Source organism: Ursus maritimus, unplaced genomic scaffold, assembly GCF_017311325.1.
Source record: "Ursus maritimus isolate PB19 unplaced genomic scaffold, ASM1731132v1 scaffold_14, whole genome shotgun sequence".
NCBI classification, from domain to species: Eukaryota; Metazoa; Chordata; class Mammalia; order Carnivora; family Ursidae; genus Ursus; species Ursus maritimus.
The window spans coordinates 38,553,550-38,565,137 of NW_024423786.1; the positions used below are offsets into that span (position 1 = coordinate 38,553,550).

An 11,588-nucleotide genomic window follows, 5' to 3' on the forward strand; every position below is an offset into this window, starting at 1 on the left:
GTTGCCCTGAAATGCTGCCGAAGACAGCAAGAGCCGAAGGCACAGGCAAGAGGAAAAGGGCAATACCGATAAGGCCCTACGCAGGCAGAGGTCTGAGAGCACAAGGGGCTCTGAAAGCCAGAAGCCTCACTCTGGCCATGCCCCACAGCACCCTCCCAAGTTCCTTCCAGACAGCCATGACAGGGAGTCCCTGCTCCTTAGAGGACGGCATGCAGCTGGGGCTGGGCTAAGGGGCAGGATACCGGAGCCCTGGGAGCCGTCATGTGGCCCCTGCTTAAGCACACGTGATCCCCAGCTACATTGGGGGGGAGGCGGGGAGGTCATTCAGACCAGGTATGACCCCAGCAGTATAGACTCCCAAAGGCAGGGACCTCACTTCCCATCTCCACTTGGCTACCTCCCACCACGGGATGTCAGGTAGGCCCCATCTTCTCTCGGGGACTGCCTGCCGGGACAGTGAGCTTTCAGATGCCAGCCACACCCCCCACCTGGCTGACTCAGAGTCAGATGAGGCTGCTACCTTGCACGGCCCTTGGAACCAGGAGAGCCAGCTTCTTGCAGGGAAAGGAGCTGCCCGAGGTCCCGGTGTAGACACAGCCCTGGAGCCCAGCAGCCTGGCTCCAGCCACCCACTAGACCACACTGTCTCTGGCCACCACACCACCAGCTCAGGCCCTCGGAAGTGCCAGTGGGGTGAGCCAGCCCGGTCTGCCACGTTCCTCAGGACCCAACCTGATGCAGGGTCACATCAGCACCTGCTGGCCTGGAGGTTTCCTGCCGCTATGGACAGGAGGGCTGGCTTCTAGGGCTCCTGGCGGCCACACATCTGCACAGACCAGAGCTGGGGTGGAGGTCACAACCAGGTGCCCGCTCTTCTGGGCTTCTCGCTCTCCCCAGCCCCAACCAGAGACAGAGGGGTTATCTGAAACCAAGGTCAATTTGGAAGGCATGTTTTAGCCAAAAGCTATGAGAATAAAAAGTAAACATAAACCCTGCTCACTGCTCACTGACACAAGCTTTCCGTTAAATAAATGTGGACGTGTGATACCAGAACAGTGCAACCAAGGCCCTCAGCCCACTCCCCTCCAGGAAACAAGCAGCCATCTCTGAGCCGAAGCTCAGATGACACTCCTGTGCTCAGAGCCTAGGCCCAGTCAGGGAAGTGTGCGGAAACACACCCAGGGCAGTGGAGGGCTCAGTCAACCTCCAGGATTGAGCTGCTCAGTGCCAAGCCCCCTGGCATCCAAGGCCAGGAGAAGCACCCATGTGCCTTTCTGCACACCGTGCCCCCACACCTCCACTAGGTGGGAGACCGACGGCTAGCCCTGCGGGGGCAGGGGGAAGCTCTTACCCCCAGCGCTGCCTGCGGACAGGGGATCAGGCGACCCTCAAACCACAGTAACAAAACATTAGATCACTACTTGTTGGTCTCTTGACACTTTATTGGCCGTATCTCCCAACATCCCCAAGGCAATTCCACCCATAGAGACATTGAGCAATCTGCCCTTGGCCACACTGATGTGATGGAACCAGACCGGGAACCTGGGTCTGCTCAGCTCTGGGCCAAACTGTGGATGCCCTTGTTCTTTGTCACCCCAGGAAGGACATCCCTACCCTTGCTTCTACCCCTAAGTCTCCTAGAAAAATAGAACATATAGAAATGTAGAATCACAGAACCATGGGAAATATCATAAGCACCTGGGTTCTGGAAGGTACTATCACCTCCCCCCAAGCAGCATTCCAGGAAGAACGATCAGCCAGGCACTCTGGCAGGCAGGGGCCATGGCCAGGCATCCGCAGGGCAGCCACGCTGTGGCCCAGACCTCCGGATATGCAGGAACCGGGGCCTAAGGAGACAGGGACAAGAGGCCAATTACTGCCTGGTTCCCAGGGGATGAGCAGAGAGTGGGAACAGCACACTCCCCCTACAGCCAGAGCTGTGGATGGCCTGGGCAGGAAGACCAGTGTGGGGGCTGGGGTAAGGGTGGGGTAGGGTGGGGTGGGTTGAGCTCACCTCCCACAGAAGTCACTGCGCACAGCCACAAGATCAAGGGACAGGTCAGGCCGGCTTTGAAGCCAGCTGCCAACGAGCTCTGGGTGTCTTGGGTCCACTTCTAAGAAGATGCTCCTACATGGGGGAGATATGGGTCAGCTTAACCAGGCAGGGCTGGGACCTGCACTTCTGTGTTGCCTGGGCTGGGAGGGGTAGGGTAAGAATGACTGTTAGGGCAGGCCCAGTACACACTGGGACAGACCCAGGAGACCCACCCTATCCATACCCAAAGTCCTTCAAGAGCCAAGGTGCCAGGGCCAAGATGTAGGTAATGATGTCCATGCCCTCCTCCCCACCATCCAGGGCTAGTGGGTCTTCATAGCTGAAGGGGAAACAGAGGGAGGTGAGAGCCTCTGAAAAGTGTGGAAGAGCTGAGCAGGGACCTCCACAAAGGGACCCGTGGGACTTACGCTCTCAGCCTCAGAAAATCTGAGGACCCAGAAGAGGGAGCCCCCAAATGGCAGCTCTGATTCCCCTACCTCCTACAGGCAGCACCCCATCAGGCAGGACTGGGCTACTCAGTGAATCCCACTGACTGATAGCAGGTCATGAAGGTCTCCCCACAATAAGGTGCTCCTATGCTTGGTCTGGGGAGGCCTGGAGCTGACCCAGAACACTCCTGAGAACCTGGTAAAGGGGAGCCAGCACCCTGACCCACATTACTGCTGCCTTGTCCAAGGACTCCTGGGCTACCCCTGGTTCTCAGCCCGTTCGAGAACAGGATGGCTCAGTGCAAAACTTGGAGTAGGTCTTAGTCCCAGCTTTCCTGCTAAGCCCCCACATGACCTTGGACCAGGCACCTTTCCTCTCCGGGCCTCCATCTTCTGTAAAATGACGTACCCGCCTGGGTACCCTCTATGTAGTCTATACCGCATCCGCTATGTGCGTCTGCGAGGTCCTCCCCATGGCCCTGCAAAGGTCTACCACTCCCCTTTCAAAGGTCAGAAATGAGGCTCAGAGAGGCTCGGTGATTAGCCAGTGACCTTCAGTGGGAAGGCAGAAGCTGAACCAAGTAGGTCTGTGGGCTCCAGAATGAGCCTCTCTTTCAACATCGCTGCCCCTTTCAGTCCCTTCTCCCTCCCTGTACCTCCCAGTGGTGCAGTCCCCCAGGGCAGACACATCCCACCAGGCCCTCTCAGGCCCGGCCTCCCTCCCACCACATGCTGCACCTGCGGATCTCAGGGGCCAGCTGTTCCATGTCTTGGTGGAAGATGTAGGGAGGGTTGCTGACGACCAGGTCCATGGGGCCCCACGGCAGGAGGTGTGCCCAGCTCCCCTCTATGGTCAAAGGGAACACATAGCAGAGAATGGGTGGTAGCTCTACCTGCCACCATGGCCCTTGGGTAGCCCCTCTCCTCGAGCCACACCCTGGGCCTACCTCTGGACCTGATAACCCAGGCTTGCAGACTAGTGCCCAGGGTCCCCGCCAGCAGACCGGTCAGGAGTATATATACTCTGAGGTGGCAGCTCTTCACCTCAAATACCCTTGCCCTCTCTTCAGCCTGTCAAGAACCTCCTCAATAAGCAAACCTCCGCTCAAGTGCCACCTTCAGGAAGCCCTCTCTGATTGCTAGGGCAAAGCAAGGGCCTCTGTCCTCTGCGGCCCCACAGGTCCTGCCATGCACGGCCTCCCAGCCAACATGGACTGAGAGTATGGAGGGTACGCCTGCTTTCAGTCAGTCAACTCCTGGCAACTCCGTTCCCTGGTTCCATCCAGGTGCCATGTGCTACAACACGTGTACCACACTCTAGGGATGGGGCGTATGAGGCTCAAAGATCCTGTGGATACGTAACGCACCCAGAACCCAAGGACACTCTACAAAGGTGTGGCTGAGCTGTACTGTGCCTGGGCCAGACAGGGCCAGGGCAGGCAGGTACTAAAGTATTAAAGTATTTTGATCCTAAAGGCTTTCTCTTAAACTTCTGCTTATCTCTTGACAACAAGCAAGCCCTAGTTAAAAACTCATTAGTTATAGGGGTCCAGAAAGTAAGATAAAGACCTTGTGGCTGGTCCCTGCATAGGTCAGGTCAGCCCAGGAGGCAACAGGGACTTGCCTGTCCTCAGCAGGGATTGGTCTGAGAACCCCCATATGTGTGTGTGTGCGCGTGCGCACACGCGCAGGGCCGTATATGAATGAATGGTGGGGAAGCCCTCCTTCCATCTCTGCAGAGTGCCCACCCACCAAGCAGCACCTGTGCCCAGGATCCGCACCCCAGGGAAGATAGGTAGGGAAGATACCTAAGGTCACATCGAGGGGGACGATCTGAATTCTGTCCAGCAACTGAAGCCTGGAGAGATGGGAAATGAGGGTGAGCACAGGGGAGACTCACACCGGCGGCTACCAGGACTATGAGAATAAACCCTTCTGGGACTGGTAGATCTCTGGGATCTCTGGGATCCCATGTGGGGTCCATGCCAGGCCACCTCGCCCCGCCTTCCTGTTCTTAGGAGTGGAAAGCAGACATCAAAGAGTATGACATGTAAATAGGGATTGAGATCAGGCCCCAAAGTTGGACTTCCCCAATCCTGACCCTTTGTCCCCGCGCCCACCTACCTCTGAGCATTCTCATGGGTCAGGCAGATGGCAGCTTCTCCTTTATCCACGGCAATGACTCGGCTCTGTCCCAAGAACAAACAAAGGGTATGTGGGAGGCAAGGTGCCCAGAGAAGCCAGGCTTGGAGACCAGAGCTCTCCTCCATCCCCCTACCAGAGAGGAGGGAAATACCCAACAGCTGTCCCCTCTTTGTAGCCAGGGTCTGGCCAGACAGAAGGGGATGGGAGTTAGAGGCTGTGACCATGATGGGCTGGGGGCAGCCCTGTCCTTCCACGTCTGGCCACCTCCCTCAAGTGCTTCTAGCAGAGATGGGTGCGGGAGGATGTGAGAGGGACACTGAGTGGCAGTCCTAGTCTACTCAGGGTGGGGCACAGGGATGCAGAGGGGGCTCACCTGGGGAAGCTGACTCAGCAGGCTGAGGGCGATGGCTCCCGATCCGCAGCCCACCTCCAGGATGAGGGGGCCACCCTGGGCTCCCATTGCACAGGGACTCTGGGCCACCTCCTCCAGGACCCATTCAACCAGCTCCTGTGAGGCAGAGGGTCAGAATCAGAGCTAGTGCGACCCTGGCCCCCCTGGGGGTCTTGGCACAGAGGCCCAAGCATGGTTAGCCCATGTGTGAAGGTAGCGGGGGTGGCTAAAGCCAGACTGAACTTCGTGTCAGGCCGTGGCCAGGTCACTCTGCCTCTCCACGCCTCAGACTCCCCATCTGTAAAACTGAGCAGCTGAGGATGACCAACCTCATCAGAGTGTCAGGAGGATTAAACAGAACCACATTCATGAAACACGGACCCCATTCCAGCACAGTGTTCAATAAACCCCAGCTAGGCCCTTTATAGACAGCCTCCCATTTTGTGCTCATGGCAATGCTAAGAACCATGCCTGATGGTCCCTGGCCACTTCTCTGTGACTGGCCCTGCTTCCAGAGCTGTCCCTCCATTAATCTGTTGGATCCTCACAACTGGCCACTGAGGAAGCCAAGGCCCAGGGGTCAAGACCCCTCCTGGAGCCCAACTTACAGCTCGTGGTGCCTAATTATCAGGAGCCCAAGTGTCACCAGCTGAACTTCGTCACAGAGCTGAACTTAGGACGCTCCCAGGGAGGTTTCCACGCCAAAAGGACAGGGAATTCCCTTCATGGGGGTGGGGCATAGTAGGGAGAACACAGTCCTGCCTGAGCCCCATACCCAAAGAGGCTACGGCATACACAGTGCATGGGGTAAGTGGGTATGAGGCTATGGGAGGTGCCTCACGGCACCATTCCTGTCTTGGAGGCTGAGGGACACTTCTAGACACTGTCACTTTGGAAACAACAGGCTTTCAAGTCTTGCCCACCATCTGCCACCTGCAGGGACTGTGGTGGAAACCAACAGAGGGTAGAGGTGAGGGTGGAGGGCTGCTGCTGCCCAGACGCCAACTGTTTCTAGCAGTGGAGTGAGGGCCCAAGTAGCCAGGCATGGAGCCAGGGGACAGGCAGTGTGCCTCCTTCTCAAAGGCAGCCCTAGTTGGGACTCCTGCGATCCCAGGCAGGGCTGGCTCAGGGAACGGGCAGAGGGACCAGCTTCCCTCATCTGTAAAGAGGTCTACATCCTCCAGAAAGGCTTCCTCATCCCCTGCGAGGCTCTCTCTTGGCTTTCCTCATCATGAGTCTCAAGTATAGGATGCGGTTTACCTCTCCCACCAGACTGAAGGCTCCAGGATGGGAAGACCAGGGGTCTAACCCACCACAGTGTGTCCCAGAGGCAAGGCCTGGCCCTCGGGGGGCCTCTTGGCTACTTCCCAAGAGCTCAGCAAGCTCTAAGTGGTTGTGGGAAGCTACCCTCTGAGTCTCAGATCCCCCACCAGGTCCCCCCAAATCCCCAACATCAACAGTCAGGCTCCGTGGCTCCAGATCGCTCAGACCTATTTTCCAGATAGGCTCCTCAGTGCTGAGTCCCAAAAGGCATTTCATCCTTCCAGGCCCTCCAGTCCCCGGAGCTGAGAGATCACCTGTCCCCAGGGTAGCAAGTTCAAGACGGGCAGAACTTGGCCAATGGGTCCAACCCTTCCTGTACCCCCCACTTGCTCCCACCAGGCCTGTACCAGGCACTACTGGAGACTGTACGGGTGTTTGCAGCAATCTGGGCCCACAGCGTTGGGACTGACAGCGCAAGCAGCCTAGGGCTGTGGTGGAGACTGTGGTGTCAGCGCTGAGACCACGTACTAAGCGGCTGGTAGGAGAGCTGAGACTTGTCAGGGGTGTGAGCCTTTCCTGGTTTCCTGGCCACAGACAGACCTATTCTGGTTAGAGAATGACCTCTTGGCCAGCCTCCTCACAGAGACACCCTTGACCTCAGAGACACGTACCACATATATGAATGGCCACCCCAGGCAGCGTGTGAAGCTGAGAGACTGGGCCTCCACTGCCACCAGTGCCCTCTAACCCCTCCATTACACTCCAGACCACTCGAGAATTATCTTGGCTATGGGACCACCTGGGGGCTAGGGGTAGAGACCACCCGCAGAAGTCCAGAAATTCTCCTCCTCACCAAGTGAAGAGCCGCCGGCCTCCATCAGCCTGAAATTGGTGGCTCTTCAGGGGAGGCTGAAAGCCAAGGGGTCACAGACCCAGGGCACCTCCTCCACATGAATAAGGGAAGAATCCAAAACCACGATGGGATAGGGATGGGGGAATGTGGGGAACAGGCAGCTTTTGGCTCTGCTGGAGTCACTGTGTCAACAGGACCCCATACCCCCTCAAGAGGTCAGCCCAGGCTGAGTGCTGTGAGCACCCTCCATTAGGATGCTCTGGGTGGGCAGCCCGAGGAAGGTGGCATTGCCTCCCTCAAGCCAATCACAGACAAGGCACTGAGCCTCCTACATCCCACAGAGCCTCACCTCCCCAGGTGGGACAGCAATGGCTCACACTCCTAGCCTTGGGTTTCCCACTGTACATACTGCTAGGCTGAGGACTTGAGGCACCTTCACACCCACAGGGAAAGCCCAACTCATCAGGCCACACGCCACCTACAGCTTCGCATTTCTGACTTCTGCCCCCATCATCAGAAACTGCCCTTCGGTGGATGGAAAGAACACAGGCACCGTGATCTCTCCCCTGCCCCCATTCTCCCTACTCCCTGCCACAGGCCACGTCCTCTCAAGTTCTTGGTAAAGCACCCCCAATGCGGCTTCACATTGGGGCAAACCTGGCAAGTTCTCAGAAATGTCTGTACAGTGAGGTGAGGACCTGGCCTCCCAACCACAGCCTCCCCCTCTGTCTTCCCTCCTCCCATCCCCCTTGCAGCAGAGCTGCTCTCCTGGCCCAGACCCACACAGGAATGGCCGGGGAGGCCCCACATCGGAGCCGGAAAGTTCACATCCGACATTCAGAACCCTGGGGCACATGCCTGGTGCCTGGTCAGCTCTGAGGGGGCTCAAAGGTCATCATGGTTGCTTCCCTCCCATGCCCTGACCCTTGGCAGCCTCAGGAGACAGTGAGTGACCTCCCAGCCAGAGGCCACAGGCTTGGGGAAGATAACAGGGACGCCTCCCAAGAGGCTCCAGGTGGCAGGCCACATCCTGCTCTGGCTCTCTGCACCCCATCCCAGCTCGTCCAATCCCAGAGGGGTAGCCCCATGGGAGGTATGGGGCCCTGACCCAGAGTCAGGAAGTCCGAATGCTGCTCCCATGCTCCTCCCCTTGGCAGCCCTGTGACTTCAGGAAGCTCCCAGATTCCCTACTGTTCCTCCCAACACTGGGCTGTAAGGCGAGCACCTGGCTTCTCAACCACAAGATGTGGAAGCGAATGGGGTCAGAGGGTTACTTGGCTGGGGGAGAGAGGCTAGGAAAGTGAGGAGGGGCTCTGGGTCCCTGTTTGGGCAAGTGAATGAAGCCTGATCTTTCCCAGGAATTGTTGTGTGGCTGGGTACCTTTCGAGAAACACCCCTCCTCAGAACCTGGTGCCCTCTAGCTTGCCCATCAGCCCCCACACAGCTCCATCCACCTGCTCTGCTCTCTCTCACTCCCTACAAGGTCAGGGGGAAGCCCAAGAAGGACCACAGAAAGCATCTCTCCCAGAATAAAGGTGGCTCACCCAGGGACAGCATGCTGAGGCCACACAATCCCCAGTCCTAGTAATTTGAGGACTACAGATGATTACCTGACCAGACAGTAGATCTAAGAGGACCACCAAGTCACAGATTCCCTCCCTAGTCTGGTGGCCCAACACTCTTATCATCTGGGCCCAAAGAGGGCAGTGATTTCCCTGAGGTCACATAGCTGTACCAGGCCTCCGGGTGTCCAGCGGGAACCCTATCCACTTCAGCCATGCCTCCTGAGGACAAGGGCATTTCCCCCCCATGGATTGGGTAGGCCAGGCCTGCATACTGGGGCAGTGGCCTGGGACGTGAGGACAGTCAGGGAGGCCGGCAGGAGACCCTTGCACTCTTGGCCCCACCTACCCAGCCAACCAGGAGACACCACTATGGAAGAGCAAGGCCTCTGAGAACCACAATCATGGGGTCCCAGCGCCGCCTAGAGGAAGTCTGGGGCAAGACAGGTGCCCCAAACCCCACCTCACCCCCATCCTGCCCTGTCCTGGTGGCACACCTACCTCTGTTTCCGGGCGAGGGATGAACACTGGGGGGGCCATCTTCAGACTGAGCCCTTGAAAGTCCCACTCCCCGAGGATGTACTGCACAGGCATCCTGCAGAGGGGGTAGCTGGGTGATCCTCACTGCCAGAGCCTGGGTCAACAGGACCATGACGGCGTTGAGAGATACCACTTGCGGGATACCAAAAATGTCAGTAGGGTCATGCCTCCTGTGCCCCAGGACTCTGAGCCCAGCCGAGGCCTTCCCCACCTCCCTTCCTCCTTTCTACTCACATGATGCCCTATCTCATCAATACCTCCTACCAACACCTCCCCAGTCCTTGGATACTTTCCTCCTTCCGGACTATGAATTAGTTGGGCTGGGGGAAACCAGACACCTGTTCCCCGCATAGAGCCCTCAGGTCTGGCCCATGGGTGCTCACCTTTGCAGTCGGCGGCTACTCAGCTCCTGGATGCACTGCAGCTGCCGAGGGGTCAAGGGCTGGGTCCGAAGTACTGGCCTCAGGCTCTGAAACTGCCCCGCAGAGAATGTGAGTGGCTGGCTCCCCCATCTAGGGGCCTGACCCAGGTTTATGTGGACAATGCCTATGGGCCCAACACTGGCCACCTTGGTCATTCCTGGACACCTACTGCTTGACACACATTATAATATTAATAAAAAAAGTTCGTTGGATGAATGACTAAGCATCTACCTAAGACATTCCTTCAGTAAATTCCCATCGCTCTCAGCTCATCACTCTCAGTGGAGCAGAAAAGCCTGGATGTTCTTCCCCGGGGTTCTCCCTCCCCCCTTTTCTGCCCTCTTGACAACACTGCACTTAACTGTTTTGGCTCCAAGGACATGAGCCACGATGTACTCACTGGATGCCTGGGCCTCAGGGATGCCCCTCTTCTCAAAGACTGCAGTCCAGTGGCTGACCAGGTCTGTGGCATTCAAAGACCCAGACAGAGGCAGATGGGGCTGCCATGAGCTGAAGGCCCAGCCCCTGGTGCCTGCCCTCCTCCCGGGGCCAGACAGGAGGGCCCAGAGCATTCGGCCCCCAAGCTCCATGTCTCAGGGAAAGATTCTGCGGAGTGCTCCCAGGTCCCTAAGTCTTGCTTGTGATATCAGCTGCTGAAGATGATCACTGGCTCCAACCAGATGGAGATGGTCATGGGCTCTGGCTCCTCAAGGTGACCCTGGTCCAGATGTGACTGCCACCCTGGGAGAGGGAAGGAGAACCAGGAGAGCAGCTGAGCCTTGTGTGACCCACTCCCCTCTGATCTGCTGCCTGAGAGAGGGCATGCTTTTGCTCTGCTACCCCCTTAACTCCGTTTTAGACCCTCACCCACCTATTTGATTCTTCTATGTTTTCTTCATGTTTTTAGCTAAAGTGGGCTGAACCCAGAGCTCAGGCCCTGGCGAGGCACTTCGGCCCAGGCTTGAGGGCCGAACAGATCTGTTCCAGCTAGTGTGTGTGACCTTGGGAAGATCATCATTTCTAAGTTCCAGTGTCCTCCTCCATGAAATGGGGAAAATAACACCAACTCCATAGCAAGCAGTACATTAGACAACGAATGTCAAGGGCCTGGGAGCCAGCTCAACACACAGAAGGGACTCAGTGTTACATACTCTTAACTAATACTACAAGAGAGAGGAGACTGCCTTTGCTTGGGAGCTTTGCTTTTGACATTTTGCTTGTACTGTGACTGATCTGTATGCTAAGACTCTCTGTCGCCACCCCCATTTGATCCATAATCCTGAACATCAACATAAACTGCCGGCTAAAAAAAAAATTTTGACAACTTTTGTTCACTTTATATTTAAGTTGTCACAAACAAGGTTTAACAGAAGGTTTAAAGTTAGTGATTCCCTTCCCCTTCGCATGGACCAAGGTCCAAACTAGCATGTCCCGAGCACCTGCTAGGTGTCACATCTTCAAAGACAAGCTGGGAGGGAAAGGAGGCTCCAAAAGGGAGAGCGATATGCCTAAAATCACCTAGCTAGAACCGTCCCCGGCAGGACACAAACCCAGGTCCTCCGGACTCCAGAGGTGGCTCTGTCCACTTGAGCGTCGCCTCGGGAGGAGCCGAGGCCTAAGTCAGGGACGCAGCTTCCCTCTCAGCTCTGCAAGGCATCGTTAAGGACCCAGGCGAGGTCGCCTCTCCCCAGTGTTTCATTATCTACATAATGCGGGGTGGGGGTGGAGGGGCCTCGAGGGTGTTGCAGTACGGGGGGGGGCCCGTCCCGGTGCCCATTTCTAGCACATACCTGCCTGAAACGTCACCTCGCCCACCCGCCAGACTGCAGACACTGCCAGGACTCGGCTCCCGGATGTGCCTGACCCACGGTGCGCTCCCTCTGACGCCCTGCTTCCGGGGTCGGCGCGTCTGAGAAAGGGCTCGGGCGG

General features: G+C 57.2%; 1 protein-coding gene across 7 annotated transcripts; it reads right to left on the reverse strand.

Annotated features, from left to right (window-relative positions):
- Positions 1-1,420: 1,420 nt before the first annotated feature.
- On the reverse strand, positions 1,421-11,588 carry HEMK1 (HemK methyltransferase family member 1). 7 transcript variants are annotated; one of them, XM_008703731.2, is made up of 11 exons: positions 11,450-11,588; positions 10,060-10,400; positions 9,621-9,712; positions 9,199-9,292; positions 5,002-5,136; positions 4,608-4,672; positions 4,292-4,341; positions 3,222-3,330; positions 2,279-2,374; positions 2,014-2,127; positions 1,421-1,846 (listed from the first exon to the last, which is right to left on the reverse strand). In XM_008703731.2, exons 2-11 carry the CDS (start codon positions 10,129-10,131, stop codon positions 1,753-1,755), a joined length of 921 nt encoding a protein of 306 aa, XP_008701953.2. In that variant the 5' UTR covers positions 10,132-10,400; positions 11,450-11,588; the 3' UTR covers positions 1,421-1,752. The 7 variants fall into 7 exon arrangements, with proteins under 7 accessions (XP_008701953.2, XP_008701950.2, XP_008701951.2 ...); XM_008703728.2 differs by having other exon boundaries at positions 10,022-10,400; XM_008703729.2 differs by lacking the exon at positions 11,450-11,588 and adding an exon at positions 11,210-11,314 and having other exon boundaries at positions 10,022-10,400.